Source organism: Papilio xuthus, unplaced genomic scaffold (assembly GCF_000836235.2).
Source record: "Papilio xuthus unplaced genomic scaffold, Pxut_1.1 DF826159.1, whole genome shotgun sequence".
NCBI lineage: Eukaryota > Metazoa > Arthropoda > Insecta > Lepidoptera > Papilionidae > Papilio > Papilio xuthus.
The window spans coordinates 479,544-497,111 of record NW_013532490.1 but is presented as its reverse complement, the minus strand read 5'-3'; the positions used below and the strand labels follow the sequence as shown (position 1 = coordinate 497,111).

Genomic DNA, 17,568 nt, shown 5'->3' with positions numbered 1-17,568 from the left:
ACACGTGTGAAACCCACGACTCATTAAAAATAATATATTTTTAAACACTAGAGTACCAAACCATCATCAATTTGTCTATTTAATGACCTAAGGATATAACTGTGGAACTATGAAACTCTAAATGCCACATTCAAACTAGATAAGTGGACAGTAACAAAGTTTTTAATGGTTTGGTATAAGAAATACATTGAGGTAGTGTTGAAATATAACGGCTCTGATTGCGAGCATAACAAAAGTCAATCGCACTTCTGATCTCTTACCTGTTGATCTGATGATAGCGACAGGCCTGGCCATCGGCGGCAGAGGAGGCGGGGGCAGCATTGAGTTGGTGAAATACGCAGGCTTTGGACTCCGCGACAGACCGTGCACCTGGAAGGTTTGACACAGTGATGGTAATATTAGGTAGTAAAAGTTTTTGGTCCTTCGAGCAGTAACACAAAGTAACACTTACTGACTCCATCTTGGGAAAGTTATGCCTTTTTTATAATATGTAACACAAGTAGACTACAGTACAGACTAATGCAGTAGCTCTAGTTGTATGCCAGCGCTGTTTCCAGCACTACTATCCTACTGTACTGGCATAATGTTAAATAGGCTTCATCAAGTTATAAATTTTGGTCCTTCGCGCAGTAATATTTCCTGACTCCTGCTCAATGGTAAATGGCAGTACCTGTATCTGCTGCACATCAGTGGGCGGCTCCTGACACACGAAGGTCACGAAGTCGCCCAGGGAGTCCTGCTGCGCACTCTCGTACTTGCCACTTGAATGCTGACTTGACAGCTCTGATGCTGGAATCATATAATCAGGTTTTATAACTATAAACCAGTATTCTATTAGTAATTCTGATTACTAATTTACACGACGCAATGTAACACTTCAAGTGCGGCCACTTTTCGTATGAAAGCAAACTTGCTAGGCGTGTCGTTGACGTTGAATGGGTTAACTGTAATTAAGTAGTTTTCAAACAAGGTTAATAAATCGCACCGTAAAATTAAATTGATTTTCAAATTTAATATTGATAGATTATGAATCGTTAAGCAAATAATCAAATTGTAAAGTTGCATGTTTAATGTGAAACTTAATATTAGTTGAAATACATATTGTCGTAGTTCACAATGTATCGGTGACACATACCAGTGGGATGCGTGTCTGTGGGCGGCGGGGCGTGCTGGTAGAAGATTGCGTTGGAGGGCACCAGCGGAGACTGCGTGCTCAGCGCCGCAGAACTGTGCGGGATGCCTACACAACATACATAAATAACTAAGGGTTTCAACTAAAAACTAAATTGAGACTTACAGTCAAGGCAATAGAGTTGAAATTCCAATAAATTTTGCAACACTATCAGTCCTTTCTCGTCCAGCATTGAATAAGAACATATTTTGTTTCTTTTTTATCATTTTACATGTTCTTATAAGAACTTATAGCTGTGCACGCGACTCCGTCCGCGTGGTATTGAAAAAAAAACTTATTTCGTAGCATATGTGTTCTTCCAGACTATTTTCTACATCTATGTCAAATTTGAGCAAGATCCATGCAGAAGTTCTGGAGATATCTTCAAACAAACATACAAACATTCGCATTTATAAAACAATTCAAAGTTACAACGAATTTCGGATCGATAAGAAATAAATCATTACTTAGTGTACCCTTAACAGAATAATTGTTAATTAATCATTCGATACAAGTCAATGACATATTAATGACGTATTTAACTGAATAAAACAAAAGCCGCATTAATATGCCGCGCCACTTCGACACCATAAGAGGCACGAGCTCGACAACCGCGACGGTGTCTCACTGCCCTTATTTAGATTTTGACATTTTAAAATTGTTTTTTTTATTTTGTAACCGTGTACCTTTATCGATGGACATTATCTAATCTTGATGCCTTTGAAAAACATAGTTAACGTGTTGGAAACGTCATGGAAAACGTAAGAATTCAAAATTATAAAAAAGAAAATATTTTTCGCGGAATTTTCTCTGGCACATATTTTGTAAAGCGGCATAAAACAATTGAATAACGTTTCATGTTTTATTCATAACCTTACTTATTTTCTATCTTACTAATATTATAAATGTGAATGTTTAGATGTATGTTTGTTAGAAGGTATCTCCAGAACGACTGCATGGATCTCACTGAAATTTGTTATAAATGTAGCTTAAATTCCGCGCGGACGAAGGTTCGCGTAACAACTAGTATGCAACAAACTGAGTTGCAGATGTTTAGCCTGTGTTCTATATCTGAAAACGGCTTGCTGTCCTTTTCTATCGTCATAGAAAAAAAAAGGGAAAAAAACTTACTGAAGCATTGGCCGACCAGCATAGTGGATGGGGTTGCGCGCTCCGCCGGGGGCTCGAAGGCGGGCGGTGCGGGGCTGCCGTACCCGCAGTAGTAGCCAGACTCCAACTTGATGCCCGACCCGCCGGGCGACTCCGAACCCGTCTCTTGTAGGATCGACGCTGAAATGTTTTACCCGACCCTTCTACATCTAGTACATTACGCTTTACATCACTAGAATTTGATGAACACTGACAATACAGTTGTAAATATTTTAGCATTCAAAAGAGGAAAATTAAACGTTTAATTTCTTATACCAAAATATCCATAAAAACATATCGTCATCCCTCTCATTATCTTTGAAAAAGACAGAGATGACAATACGTTTTAAACGAGGATTTTGGTCACAGAAACCCACTGTAAGTCATTGATGTTTTATTTGAGTTAGAATATCCAATAAAAGGACATTTCCCTGTCCATTTACTTACCAGCCTATCGACTTCGATTTCCCGAAATTTCCTAATTAGAAAATACTAGGGAAAGGATGACTAGTGTAAAATTAAAGCTAGCACAAATCACTTTATAAATGTTATAAGAAACATGTTAATATAATCAAACATACCTTTACTCAACTTCCATAGTTCCTTCGATGAGAAGACACCGGTTGCTAGAATAATATCGTTGCAAATAACACCGTTGTAGGGATTGTGAGTATAGCCTGCAACCCAGCACTTCACATTATACACGGGGACGTCATCTCGATAAAAAAAACTATGGAGGTGGGGTCACAACAGCTATAGTTTAATTAATATTTGCTTGTTATTTAAAACTAGCATTCAGAACCTTACTTATCACCTAACTTAATAGATTACAACCCAAATTCAGAATTGAATAATACTTTAAGGTACAAATTATAGTTCAAAACAAGCAAATATTAAAAAAATTAAATTAGTCCGTATGCAACTAACAAACACATTCAACGCGAAGACAATAAAATACTAATTTGAACGACTGAATATAAATCGTTCAGATTAGGATTAAGGACTACAAACCTTAATATTTCAAGATTAATATATTGAAAGAAAATTTGTCATAGAATCTCTCTCCAAATATGTAAAATTATATGAATTACGATGAGTAAATAATCAGGTTTCGAATAAATTTTATACGAATTTAAATCAAATATCATAAATAAATTTACCTATTCCCAAAATTCAACTAAAATGAAATTCATAAGGGACTATTTCCACTTAGCATTTGACCGCGCGAATAACATAGCGTTTTGTATAGCATACTATTCCAGTGGAAGTTGAGCATACGAGTCTATACAAAATACGGCAGTCAACGCACGTACGGCTATCCGCTAAGTGGAAATTAAATCTAAATCTACCACAATCAAACATTAATAATTTCAAAACTAAACACCAATTCATTAAAATCTACTAAAAATCACACCGACAGAATCACATAAAGCTAAGAAAGATTAAATTAGTCCAAGAAAACTAACTTAACATTGTAACAGTTAAAATGTCAAAACTCTTCTAATATTAATATTTATTATAAACATTGTAATATGTAGATAAAAGAACAATTAAGAAGAGTATTGACATTGAAGAAGATAAAAAGAGTAAAAGAGAAGGAACACCGACTACTAAAACTAAATCAAGAAACTCTTCTTTACAACAAAAGCGATGACAGGTGAGTGCAACCAATGCTGGGATTAGATAAAAATCATAGATTTTTTTCCAATGCAAATTTGAAACTAATGGTGAAAATCACAACATCTTTTTGTGCAAAATCCAATCAAAAAATTCTCGCTGCAGCGTCAGTATGGCTAAAAATGATTCGTCAAATATATTTTAGCTAAACTAGACTAAAAACTCGTTGTTATAACTAAATTAGGCCCTTAAAGTAGGAATTCGATTCAATCTTATAATAACATCGCATTTTTTATGTCTTTCTGCTTTTCTTGAGTATTCTAAGCTTTGTCACATGGCCTTGTCTTTTTACACTTGCAGAGGCATTTATAGTAAAAAAAAAGCTATGAAATTTTAGTTCTTTATTACTAGATATTTTAATTTAGTTTGTGTACAGAAAAACCATCATTCTTAGCCATACGCGTGCTACGAGAACGACACAACATCGACACGAGCACGTCACGGACACGTCACGAAACGTCAAGTGTCCGTGACGACACGTCACAACACGGATACGGGCCGGGTGACGCGGTTACCTTTACTTTTAGCGTCGTGTTCGTTCTCTTTGTCCCTAGGAGGATGGGGCGACAGAGAACCGCTTAGGATATCTGAAAACATATCAGGTTACCTATACTGTTCAGACACACTAACTAATACGTATTATTTTCATGCAGATCTTTAGGCAGTGGAAGCCCAACGTTATTAGCAACACGATCATCTAAATTAAGTTATTACATCTTAATGTATGATAAAATGTGATAGTTTTTTATTTAATAAGTTGCAGTGTAAAAATTTAGCTATACTATGTTCATAAATTTTATTTAGTCGTATAGAAAAACTAACTATTAATTAGTAATGATATTTTCGTAGTCAGATGATTACGTCATGTCTTTATTTTTCGCATAGAAAATTGTTATTAGAAGAAAAACTTAATAGTAAATTAATTACAAAAGGTGCAACCTTTAAAAATGTAACGTGATTTCTAATTTAAATAAGCAAAATATGTTAGGAGCTAATGTTAATTTAAGGCTAAGCTAATTTTTTTTTTGAACATTCTGAATTTCAATTTAGTCGAAATGATTCAATATCACGCCTTGATCACAATCACAAGAAACTAAATTTTTACTTTATTTAGCATTAGTCAACATAACTAAGATATAAGCATTATAAAACTAAATAAAAACAACTACACTTATGTGTCGATTCTGGACTAACTTTACAGAGTTTAGCTTTTATTTAGTTTACTGTGCAAACCTACGGTAGGGAAAAGAGTAGGCGATTTTAGTTCACAATTTGTTAGTTTCAGATAACATTAGCTCCCTATCAATTCAAAGCGAAGATTTCAAAATAAGTGAGTGATAGACCTGGCAAACCGTCGGTCCCATTACCATAGCTATTGATGAAGTTAGCGAGGTAGAGGTCCAGTTCGCGCACGGAAACATTGATGTGGTATGGATTGACGCAGAGGCCGGGCTGCGTACACTCGGGGTGTTTTTCCAACCGCTCGCCGTCTGTACTCTCCAATGGTATCGCTTTGAATAATATCACCATAACAAGGTCTAATCTCCACACCTGGAAATTAGATGAAATTATGTTTTTAGTTATTCAATCATGTTACAACCGAAAAATTGGTTTGAATATCAAAATAACGTTTGTACAACTAGCTGTCGCCTACGACTCCAGCCGCGCGGAATTAGAAAATAAACATAATAAGTAGCCTATGAATTCTTCCAGACTATGTTCTATATGTATGCTAAATTTCATCAAGATCTGTTTAACCGTTCTCAAGATGCCTTCAAACAAACATCCATCCATTTAAACATTCATCATCATCATCTATACGTATAGTGAGCTGATGATGATGATCAGCTCACTATACGTACCCATCGAGAAGCTCGGAACCTACCCTGAGTTAGGGGTGATTAGGCCATAGTCAACCACGCTGGCCAAGTGCGGGTTTGTTGACTTCACACATATCTTTGTATGTCTTCTCAGATATGTGCAGTTTTAAACATTCGCATTTATAATATTAGTAAGATAAGATAACAGTACTTAAGACATAAGTAAAAGATTAGAAAACTACAATTTAAATATGTATCTATCATCATCAGCTCACTATAAACCACTGAGACGCTCCGAGCCTACGCTAAGTTAGTGACTAGGCTATAGTCAACAAGGCTGGTCCACTGCGGCTTGGTTGACAAATATACTCTATGGTAGTAAAAATAAGTATATTACGTTTAATTTTCAAGTTTTCTCTTCTTTAATATCATTTACGCTTTAACCAGATTTATCAAAGACAGATGGCTTAAAAGTAAAAGAAAAAATAATTATTCACTAAACAACTTTACCTTATTATTGTTTGTAGTCTAAACTAATTTGAGACGCTCACATCATTTTCCACTTTTATACTTCTCTATTACATCGTTAACTTTGTTACGAGTATTTTTCAGAAAATTAATATACATAGAGACACTTCCTGCTGTCAGTTTTTCCTTGACAACTTTCATTTGTTTATTTTATTTCAACACGTAATGACATTGATGAATGAAGTTAAAACATTGTATTCAACACATTCAGTGCCATCTCGCCAGACAAGATAACTTACATATGAATTGTTGCAGCATTCAACGTGGGAAGTATTATGTTTATTTCACAGTTATATAATCTTACTTAATCTTTGGATGGATAGATGTTTGTTTGAAGATATCTCTGGAACGGTTGAACGGATTTTGATGAAATTTGGCATACATATAGAACAGTGATTCCCAAACTTATTTTGTCTACTGCCCAATTTGAGAATAAATATTTATGAGCGCCCCCAAATATTCTCTCATATTTAAAAACCACTATAACTTCAAATTAAATTAATTAATCATTGTGACCTGTGATGTGTGTGACATTTTGTATATTAACGGAGAATTCTAAACGAAACTTTTACTATAACCCGCAACTTGAAACCTGCAGCGCCCAAAAGGGGGCGTAAGCCCACTTTGGTAAAGACTGATATAAAACATAGTCTGGAAGCCATATAGGCTACTATGTTTATTTAATTCTGGGCGGACGGAGTCTCAGGCGACCGCTAGTATCGTATAAAAGTTAAATACAATACGTCATTATATTTGTACAGTTAGGGATAAAAACAATTCAACTGTTTTAAACTTTAAATTAAACTGTCGGAACTGTTTATTTGGTTCACTATGACATACGAGGTCATTCCCGGATGTATTTATTTTTAGAAAGAACCACATATTGTAGTTATATTAAGGTTAATATTATATAGTATAATACGTTTAATTATTAAGATAATAATTACCAAATACTAGTTATCGCCCGCGATTCCATTCGCACGGAATTAATAAACTTGATAAATAGAATTGTGTTTTTCCAGACTATGTTCTACATCTAAGCCAAATTTCAGCGAAATTCATGCGGTCGTTCTGGAGATACCTTCTAACAAACATCAATAAAACCATCTTAACATTCGCATTTATAATATTAGTAAGATTAAAACCTTAGTATTATAGTACAGCTCAAAAGATAATTAGGTAAATAAACTATACTAAGGTCTGTTTAAGTAACCGTTAAAGGAAGCTTGTGAACGAATATACTAAAATACAAGTAAACCAAAATCCTATTCTGATCGATCATACACTCCCAATGTAAATATTCTGACAAGTATTAATACATCGGATAGAAGTTTCTCCCCAATCGAGGGCGGTAATGCACAAGTCATTCTCAAACTTTACCCGGGTTACAAGGTCATATATGTCACCGGCAAATCGTGTACTCCGCCCGTCTCTAATTTGTCACGCCAAAACGTAGACACGACAAATATATTGACCGACAAGGATATCTGACCGTGTGGGCATAAGTTAAACTAAACTACAGATTACTAACGCCCTCCTGTCAATGTCAAAATAGGGTTACAATATCCTTTTCACACTATAGCTGTCAGGTTTTACACATTTTCAATATTACCCGCAATAACAGCGTCTCTCTTACCGGCTCAGCGGGTGTATTCGCTTCGAAGCGATTCCATAACGAACTTCAATGTATGAAACTGACGCGCGACAATCAATGACGTGACTTATCGAAAGCTATTGTCAATTCAATAAATTTTTGAAGTTCGTTATGGAATCGCTTGGGGACGAATGCAATTTGTCTAGGCCCGCTGATCACCAACGATCACGTCAATTTGTGAACATCATTTGATATTTCCAAGTCTTTATATAAACTGGCTGGTTTCACGATTTAACGGTGACACAGAACTCTCCCGGGAATCGCGGCAGTAAAATATTGTACAGCACGATATTTGGCCATAGTTTATTATAGACCATACAATATTTTATGTCACAATACGATCCTAGAGCTCGGTCGTTCCGCTTATCTACAAAAAAATGGTCAACTAGAAATAGATTGGATTGGAGCGGCCATGTAAAAGTTGTAAATCAAATTTTAGTAGAGTTTTGTTAGTATTGCAGTCAGAAATATAGGTTATACTCTCCCATATCTATTTGATTAGCGGTAAATAGCAATTTCTATCTATTTTTAGACTATTTTGTATTATCATATAATACTTGTAATTAAAAATATTTTTTTCGTGGAAGACAAAAGAAAAACCCTACTCAATTTTTTTTTTTGAGAAGGGGCCAAACGAGCAACAAATCGACTAATATTATTTGATCCGACGCCCATGGACATCCGCAACGCCAGAGGAACCGCAGATGCGTTGCCGGCCTTTAAGGAAAGTGTACGCTCTGTTCTTGAAGGCCCCTAAGTCATAACTGTTTGGAAATACCGCTGAGGACAGGGTGTTCCACAACGCGGCTGTGCGAGGTAAAATTGATAATGACTGTTGGTTTTGAGACCAAAATCGCTGTATAAAACATATCGTCATCCCTCTCATTATCTTAGACACGACAAAGATAACAATATGTTTTAAACGGAGCTTAGAAACGTCGTGGAAACCAAAGTTCACTTTTTATTAGAAAAAGAAGTGAACATAAACGAAACAAAAGCTGTAAATAATTTTAAATCTACAGAAATATTTAAATGTATTTGACACATTTCAGCAAGACCTAGAGTTATGTGTCAATTAAAACAAAACTTTAAAAACATACACAAAAGGATCTTTTTACCTTATCCGCTTGTCTTAAACAATCTATCCTTCTCATCTTTCCTTTCTGGTCCGGGTTTGATAACACGCAGACTGCCGGTCTCTTCCCCGTTATACTGAGCACGAAGTCCTCCCGGCAGTCTTGTGTTATGTCTTTCCTTAACTTGCCTAATAGACGTGACGCCCATTTTTGTTTCACTTCTGCTTTCTCGTTCTGAAATTTTATAAAAATAAATTGAAATCTGATAAGAAACAATTGACATCTGTCATGATGTTTTTAAAAAACAGCTGCCGCCCGCGCTAAATTAAAAAAAAAAACTTATTTAGTTGTGTTTTTTAAGGCTATATTATACATTTGCCTTTTAGCAAGATCCATGCAGCCGTTCTACAGATACCTTCTAACAAACATCCATCCATAAATATTCACATATTATTGAGGCTATTGAAAAGATAACAAATTTAAGTAATTATTTTTGTTTAATTATATCTTTTGTATGTAGTTTTACTAACACAGTTTTCGAAGCTACATTTATGCGTTCCCTTGTCACATTTAGGGTTTAATACGCTCAATATTTATCTGGTTACTAACTCTTTCTACCAAAATATGATTTAATACGTTGTGTTCATTCAAGTCTTCTCTTGTATGTATGTATTTTTAGACATTCTTAGTTAGAATCCTTTGGCGTGACGTGCTTTAGTTACAAAGTCCAGTGTCAGAATGAATAGTGAGGAGACATAAACGTCGACATTTTAGTAAGGCTAGTGTTGAGTCAATACACTGACACATTTTCGGATTTTCTAACAGTATGAATGGATGTAGAAGAAGTGATAGGTTTATCAGTACCGCGCAAAATTTAACAGTGGTAGACTCATTAACATCTTTGCACGAATCAGCCTGGCTCGCCCGGTGAAATACAACGACTAAACAGAAGACAGGCGTGAAGTGGAATTCTGCGTTTCGTCTGATGGGTGTGCGTCCCGAAGGCCTAGTTTAGTCCTCTTTCCCTTCTCACCCTTTTTCTTATAAGGAAAGGATGGGAAGTGAAAGTGGACTTTCCGGATGAGAGGATGCATGGAAAGGAATATTTTCTTCCTGTGCATCCTCTCCTTCGTCAATTAAAGGTAGGCAACGCATATGCAATTGCGTATGTCTATGGGCAACGGTCACTTTACTATTTCAATGATTTCAGGTGGCCGCTCGCTCGTTTGCCACCTTATGACATAAAAAGGTTACAAGCAGAGTTGTTGTCAATTCTCTTTTTTCATTCTTTCCTCATTCAATCAATCATTCGTTCTATTAATATTAAAATGTACCTGTAATTCATATTTAGTATGCCGCTCCTCCTCGAGACTCATCCGCTTCTCGTGTTTCTTGTAATATTTCCTTTTTGCCGCTTGTAAATTGAACCACGTGTACGAAAAGGACTTTACAAAAGGCATTAGTGCCTCTATGAACGGATGGAACTCGTCCTGTGAACATTCAAACAATCAAACAAGCTTTAACTAAGTATATATAAACTTTGTCGCTGGATACCAAGATGGCGCCCAAATTCTTATGACATTTAAATTTAAATTTTATCTGTTTCTTTACTTTATTAATGCATATTAAAGGCAACATTACCTTTTCTAATAATTTAAATGAATTAATTTGATTTAATGTCAAAAACAAATTACGATCGAAGGACCATTTTTTTTTAAATCTTTACATTTATGTTAATATTAATATTATTTAAGTACACAAGTAATAACTTGAAGGTAGAACCTTCGTTATCCATATCAGTAACACCAAGATTATCACATGCACTTAATGTTACTTGGTTACACAAAGGGAAAGCTTACAAAGGGCCCTTAAAACCTCCTTTCTCATCCTAACAAGACACTAACCGATCTTCATAACCCTATCTTTACTTTTTTATTTTCTTCCTAATCTAATTTAATCTATCCTACTTCGGATCCTGCCTAATCTATATCCATTCAGTAAAGTATTAATTCTCTAATCATGATTTTTATTAAGTTACAGGTTATTTTTACGCCTGATGATATACTGGTCTTTAAATTTTCTTTTAAAATTATCCAATATATATCTCTTCATATTAAATTTTGAAGTTTAGTTTTAGTTCCTGAGCCACATAAAAAATGAGGAAAGTAAAAAAAAAGTGTATATAAATGTGGTTAAAACCCCGTTATGTTAAGTCACTTTTTTAATATAACGGTTACATTTTATCATTCATTACCATAATATTCAAAGAACAATGAGTAATGCATTGGTTTTTACGTGAATTGATTCTTGTAGATATAAGCAGGAAGGCGGACCTTTAGAAAACTCTGTCATACTTTTAGCAAACAATACACACAACATTTGAAGCCTTATTAACCTTACAAACAATTAATAAAGCTCTCCTTTAAAGATAACTCTGTCCTGCCTTCCACAATAGCCTTGAAACTGTCAAGTTATTTTAAAACCTCAAGTTGTTCTCCAAAAATACTTAACAGTTCTTTTGGCGTTCAATTTGTCAATGTTGACATACTGCCATCATGTAATTAGCTCACTATACGCCCTCTCTGAGGAGTTCGGAGCCTACCCTCTGTGTGGGTTGATTTAACATATCTTTGAATTTCTTCACAGATTCAACACGTTGCATCGCGATGTTATCCTTCACCGTAAGACTGATATATGTTAATTGAAAAAGACATGAATACATGGAGGGATTCGAATCCATGGTCTGCAGATTACAAATCAAGTATTTAACCCTTGAGCCAGCTCAGTCCGTAGATATGGTAAATTTAAAAAGATGAAAACCGCAAACACGCGCTGAGCTCTTATACCTTTCACCTTAAATCTCTCATTGACATGTGTCATGTTCGTAAATCGTATGCAATCGTGTATTCAATGCGTACGCGACGAACAAGTACTGTATTGTTATGCCGACTGAATCATAACGTAATGTATTCTAGCACATTTCTGATTTATTGCGGGCCCCTACTGCGAGGTGGAATCTGCAATTGTTTTTGTTTAGCACAACTGACCTCTTATATTCCAATAACTGACCTATAAGTGTTACATGAACTAAATTAAGAATTCTTAACAATTTCTTACGTTTAAGAGTAGATAAATATTAGATAACTATCTGTCGCCCGCGAAACCGTCTTAAAAAAACTTAATGATTAGCCTATGTATTCTTCCAGAGTATGCTCTACATCCATGCCAAATATCATTAAAGTCCGTTAAGTTGTTCCGGAGATACCTTCTATACATCCATCCATTTCAACAATTGCATTTATAATATTAGTAAGATATGTTTAACTATAAGTTGATAAGATGTTAAAATGTTAGTCGCAACACAAGGTAACCTAGTTTAGGAGTCAAGGCTATATCTTACTAATATTATAATTGCGAATGTTTTAATAGATCTCGATGAAATTTTGTATACATGTAGAACAGACTGGTACAACACATAGACTATGATCCGCGAAATGTAGGATACGTTTGATTAACATATTAAAGGTCATATGTTAATAATTAGATAGTGTATTTCATTTTTAAGGAATGTTCCATATTAATAGTGAAACTAGCGACCGCCAGCGACTCCTTCTGGGCGTAACTAAAAAAAAGTAATTATTGGCCTAAGTGTTATTCAATATGTTCTATGTATGTCAAATTTCATCGAGATGCATTCAGCCGTTCTGTAGATACCTTCAAACAAACATCCGTCCATCTAAACATTCACATTTATAATATAAGTAAGATTGATTCGCAATTGATATTACTTGAGCAATAGAGAAATATAGTCTGTCGTGTTATTATGGCCGGCGGCACGCGGTTACTGAAGCAATACTAATTAGTTCCCGGAGCCACCTCGCCTCCAGGATACGGACTTTCTCACGGCACGATTAACTCAAACACGAATACTATTATCTACATTTTGATGGACTACTGCAGAATAAAAGCGCATCGTTCATAAATAGCAATACTTTACAAACACCTGATGAAATGAGATTAATTTTTGTCATTCCAGGGATTAGAGAATAGAAAGATTATAAAAATTAGCTATCGTCCACGACTCCGTCCGCACGGAATTAAAAAAAAAAACTTACCAAATAACCTATGTGTTCTTTCAGATTATGTTCCATTGAGCTGTTCCAGATACCTTTAAACAAACATCCATCCATCTAAACAATCGCATTAAATATATTAGTAAGACCATTAGACCATAGACCATTGTCTAATCATTGAAGCTATAGAAGACCACAACATAGAAGACTTGACTATACGCGAAAAATTAACAAAAGACCGTATAAAATTGTTGTAAATTTTCATTCTAATATTTGTATTTATTATACGAAAAGCACACAAGAAACAAAACGTGGTTCTAAAACAAAACATTAGTACAACAAACTGATATACAACATCCAAGGTTCACAGATGTTTCGTGTCTAAACATAAAAGTGATCTGAATGAAAATTCCACAATCTATACACGTAAATGATTAGCGAATCTAACAGTTTCCTCCAAATGTAAACAAAGAACCAGTCATAACATTGTAGTTGGCGGGATTCGCAGACGCGGGTGACTCCTGCCAAAGTTGCGAGGGAACCACCTGGTAGCCACAGGGCTTGCCAAAGTTTCCAGGGTGCCCACTTGGCAGGACCTCCGCACACGTGGTGATTCCTGGCAGATACGACAACCGCTCATATTAATGAATAAACGTATTCACTGAGTAAGTCTATGCAAATTATCATGGCGTGTAAATGTAATCATTAACTACGTATAACGAAATTCTAAACCTTAATTCTAAGTTCCCATTTTTGCGACATTTTAAACAAAATACTTAGAGCATTGTACATTTAATTATATATATATAACATGAGTACATATATATAACATATATCAATGAGTTGAAAGCTTTGATTAAAAACTCATATTACCCATGCATAAAGATAACTTATGTTTACATAGATGTAATTTTTGTACCCGATTTACAGAAATTCGAGATTGTGTGGCAACTTTAAAATGATCTTAATTTCGATGCCACTTTGTATATCAAAAAGAGATGACTTTAAAGGTATGATACGATATCTATAAGGTGCAAATATTTGGCGTAAATAAGAATAAGAAAGGCTGTTGTTAGATTGTTGGCAAATACGCTGAGTCGTCGCAATCTACTAGGAGATTGCGATATCACTGACTATTGGAATATTTTCACTTTGATTACCTCCTTTATGTTGACTTATTTTATCATATACTAATACCAGCTGTGACCCGCGACTCCGTCCGCGCGGTATTAAAAACTATTTTAATGAGGAGCCTATGTGTTCTTCTAGACTATGTTCAACATATATGTCAAATTTCAGAGAGATACATTCAGCCGTTTGGGAGATACCTTCTAACAAACATCTATCCATCCATCTATACATTCGCATTTATAATAGTAGTAAGATAGAAAGAAAAGATGTGATTTTCTGTACTGGATAAAAACATAAACTAAATTTTCCCTACAGTTTTTATCCTAGATCCTTACTTTCTTCGAAATCAGTTTACCGAACATCCGGTCCAAAAACTTTTCTTCAAAGAAAAAATAACTATCCTGAAATATGCATCGTACGCAAATGTTTATATTCTGTTCGTTTAAAACACTAGTTTTATTAAATCAAATGCCAAAAGAACCGGTGATACTTTGTTTACAAACAGAACTGTATCGGAACTAAATGTTCTCTATCGAATCAAATTATTAGGATAACATCCAAGAAAACATTGCCAAAGCGCTGGAGAGCGTTCACCCTGAAAATTTTTTGGCGGCAAATCCAGTCGCGTAAATGATTCCTTCATTATTACACATTTTTAGCGTCTTTATAACGTCGGTCGAATTTATTTTATAGATATTGGCGCGGGTTCATCGGGGATGCCCGTCGGCCGTGGCATCCGCTGGCGGATCTGACTGGGTTGCCGCGTCACGCAGGAGTACGGCCAAAAACAAGGTGCGCGCGGAAAATCGCCATTAAAAAAAATTGACGTACGCCGCCATCTTGCCACGCGCCGTTTTGGCGCGCTATCGCCGGAGCTCTGGCCGCGTACGTTTAGCGGACAATGCACGTAATTCCACAATAAATCCCATCGTTGTAAACTGAATGCGAAACGAAAACCGCATGGATTAAATGCATTTAGGTATAAAATATGCGCGCGCGCAATCGGAATTTTAATTCCAAAACAATTTTACAAAGTTGTTTGCGCTCAAAAGGTATGAATACATCCCGTGTTCCGTTATAAATAGAAGTGAAATTTACTACTAAAAATGCATAGAGATATTTAAACAACATTGGACATCGACTAAGCCCAAATTGGACCTGAAAATGTTTTCCACTTTAGCTTTTAGAAAATACCAAAATACTATAACATTTTGGTATTACATTCAGTTTGATGTATCGCTTTAACACGTACATAGGCGTACATAAAACCTACATCTAAAAGCTTACACCTTTTTGATAGCTTCGTTCTATTTCAGTTTACGACAAACTGATCGTAAATTAAACGACCTCAATACAAATTGCATACTTCCCTCAAAAACAAAAGCAATCAGTTATCAATGAAAAATACAAGATTGTGTCCAATTTAACTATTTTGAAGTAGCATAGAACAGCATAAAGAAAAACTATTAATAACTAGCTGGTGCCCATGACTCCGTCCGCGCGGAATTAAAAAAAAACAAAATTAGTAGCCTATGTGTTTTTCCAGACTATGTTCTACATCTTTGCGAAATTTCATCAAGATCTGTTGAGCCGTTCCAGAGATACCTTCAAACAAACATCCATCCATCCACCCATCCATCTAAACATTCGCATTTATAATATATTATTAGTATGATTTTGCATTTGGTCCGAGTGCTTATGTGTACGCTATAATACGACAAATTTAAGAAGTCATCATAATTTATAGATGCTCAAAATTATACTAACATATTAATTTTTGCAGGTTTAATCTTGCTAATATTATAAATGCGTAAGTTTAAATGGATGGATGTTTGTTTGAAAGGATACTTCCAGAAATATCTGGAACGGATGAACAGATCTTTATGAAATGAACACATAGGCTTCTTCTTCTTATTAAGTTTATTTTTGATTCCGGGCCGACGGAATCGCGGGCGACAGCTAGTATGTAATAGACCATAGCATTAAGTGATATGGTATAGTGGCGAGATGGTGTACTAGAGCATTGAATATTTATATCACATTACCAACAAGTTGAAGACCAGTAGCAGCTGAACCGTTTGTGCAGAAATAGAAAATAGTTTCAAGAACTAAGGTTGCGGTCCGAATGAAAGCGTTTTTGCTATAAAACAAATATGAATAAGATACATAAATATTGAGAATTAAATTAACAATTCAAATGATAAATTGTTTTATAAAAACATCTATTAGAATTTAAAATCTAATACAATCTTACTAATATAATAAATGGGAATGTTTAGATGGATTAATGTTTGTTTGAAGGTATCTCCATAACGGCTCAACGGAAATCAATAAAATTTGGCATACATATAGAACATAGTCTGTAAGAACACATAAGCTACTAAATAAGTATTTTTAATCCGGTACGACAGAGTCGCGGGCGACAGCTAGTATAGCTAAAAGTTTTGGTAGAGTTTATTAATTACTCAATTAAGTGCTCAACGTTATAGGTACAATAAAGTCTATTAGTTATTCTATTAGTATAAGTTTGCTTTATCAATCGCTTGTATTCGCTCCGCTGTCACTATGGCTCCACCCCACGTGCACCTCGACCGACCTTCCAATAAAGAGCTTCAGCAGCGAGTGGTTTCATTCAAACTTCCAATGCTAATGCAACATACGATATTATTTGGACCATCGTTTCATATCGTATATATTTTTAAACGGTAAGGCGGTAAACGTGATTCGAATCTCGGTGTTATGCGGTTAAGGACTTTATATATTCAGAACTGTGCAGCTATAAAATTAAAGTTTTCGGACCTTCTTATATCCTGGTTATAAAATAAAAAAGGGTCGACAGACAGACGGACGGCCAACAAAGTGATCCTATATAGGTTCCGTTATTTCCCTATGAGGTACGGAACCCTAAAAATGGTATGTATTTAGGTAAAAGACAATAAACGTCATACGATCTTTTTAAACTGTGGGTTTCCGAAACCAAAATCCCTGTTAAAAACATATTGTTACTTCTGTTTTTTCCGAAAGACAGTGATGACGATGTGTTTTATACAGAGATTTTGGTGTCGGAAACCTACGGTTAGACTGAAATAATTAAGAAATTTCCTAGTTAACTATAGATAATAAAGTGACTCTACAAAGTCTTGATAGTTTATTTAAATGTGATGAAGATCTGAATAATGTAGGTATTAGGTAGTAACGTATTATTAATCAGTAATAATAAAATCAGACTGCCCTTATCCCGACGGTGGATCAGCACAGTATGTACTCCTCCATACATTTCTATCAGCTC

At 35.2% G+C, this 17,568-nt stretch overlaps 1 protein-coding gene across 1 annotated transcript in view; it reads right to left on the bottom strand.

The window, feature by feature from the left end:
• NfI (Nuclear factor I) overlaps window positions 1-17,568 on the bottom strand; it is a 39,116-nt gene that overhangs the window by 531 nt on the left and 21,017 nt on the right. Inside the window, exons 2-10 of the mRNA XM_013319200.1 lie at window positions 10,410-10,565; window positions 9,118-9,309; window positions 5,341-5,548; window positions 4,513-4,584; window positions 2,902-2,997; window positions 2,303-2,461; window positions 1,136-1,240; window positions 671-789; window positions 261-369 (exon numbers count right to left, since the gene is read on the bottom strand). Of these exons, the coding sequence (XP_013174654.1) occupies window positions 261-369; window positions 671-789; window positions 1,136-1,240; window positions 2,303-2,461; window positions 2,902-2,997; window positions 4,513-4,584; window positions 5,341-5,548; window positions 9,118-9,309; window positions 10,410-10,565 (1,216 nt within the window). The remainder of the gene's footprint in view (window positions 1-260; window positions 370-670; window positions 790-1,135; window positions 1,241-2,302; window positions 2,462-2,901; window positions 2,998-4,512; window positions 4,585-5,340; window positions 5,549-9,117; window positions 9,310-10,409; window positions 10,566-17,568) is intronic.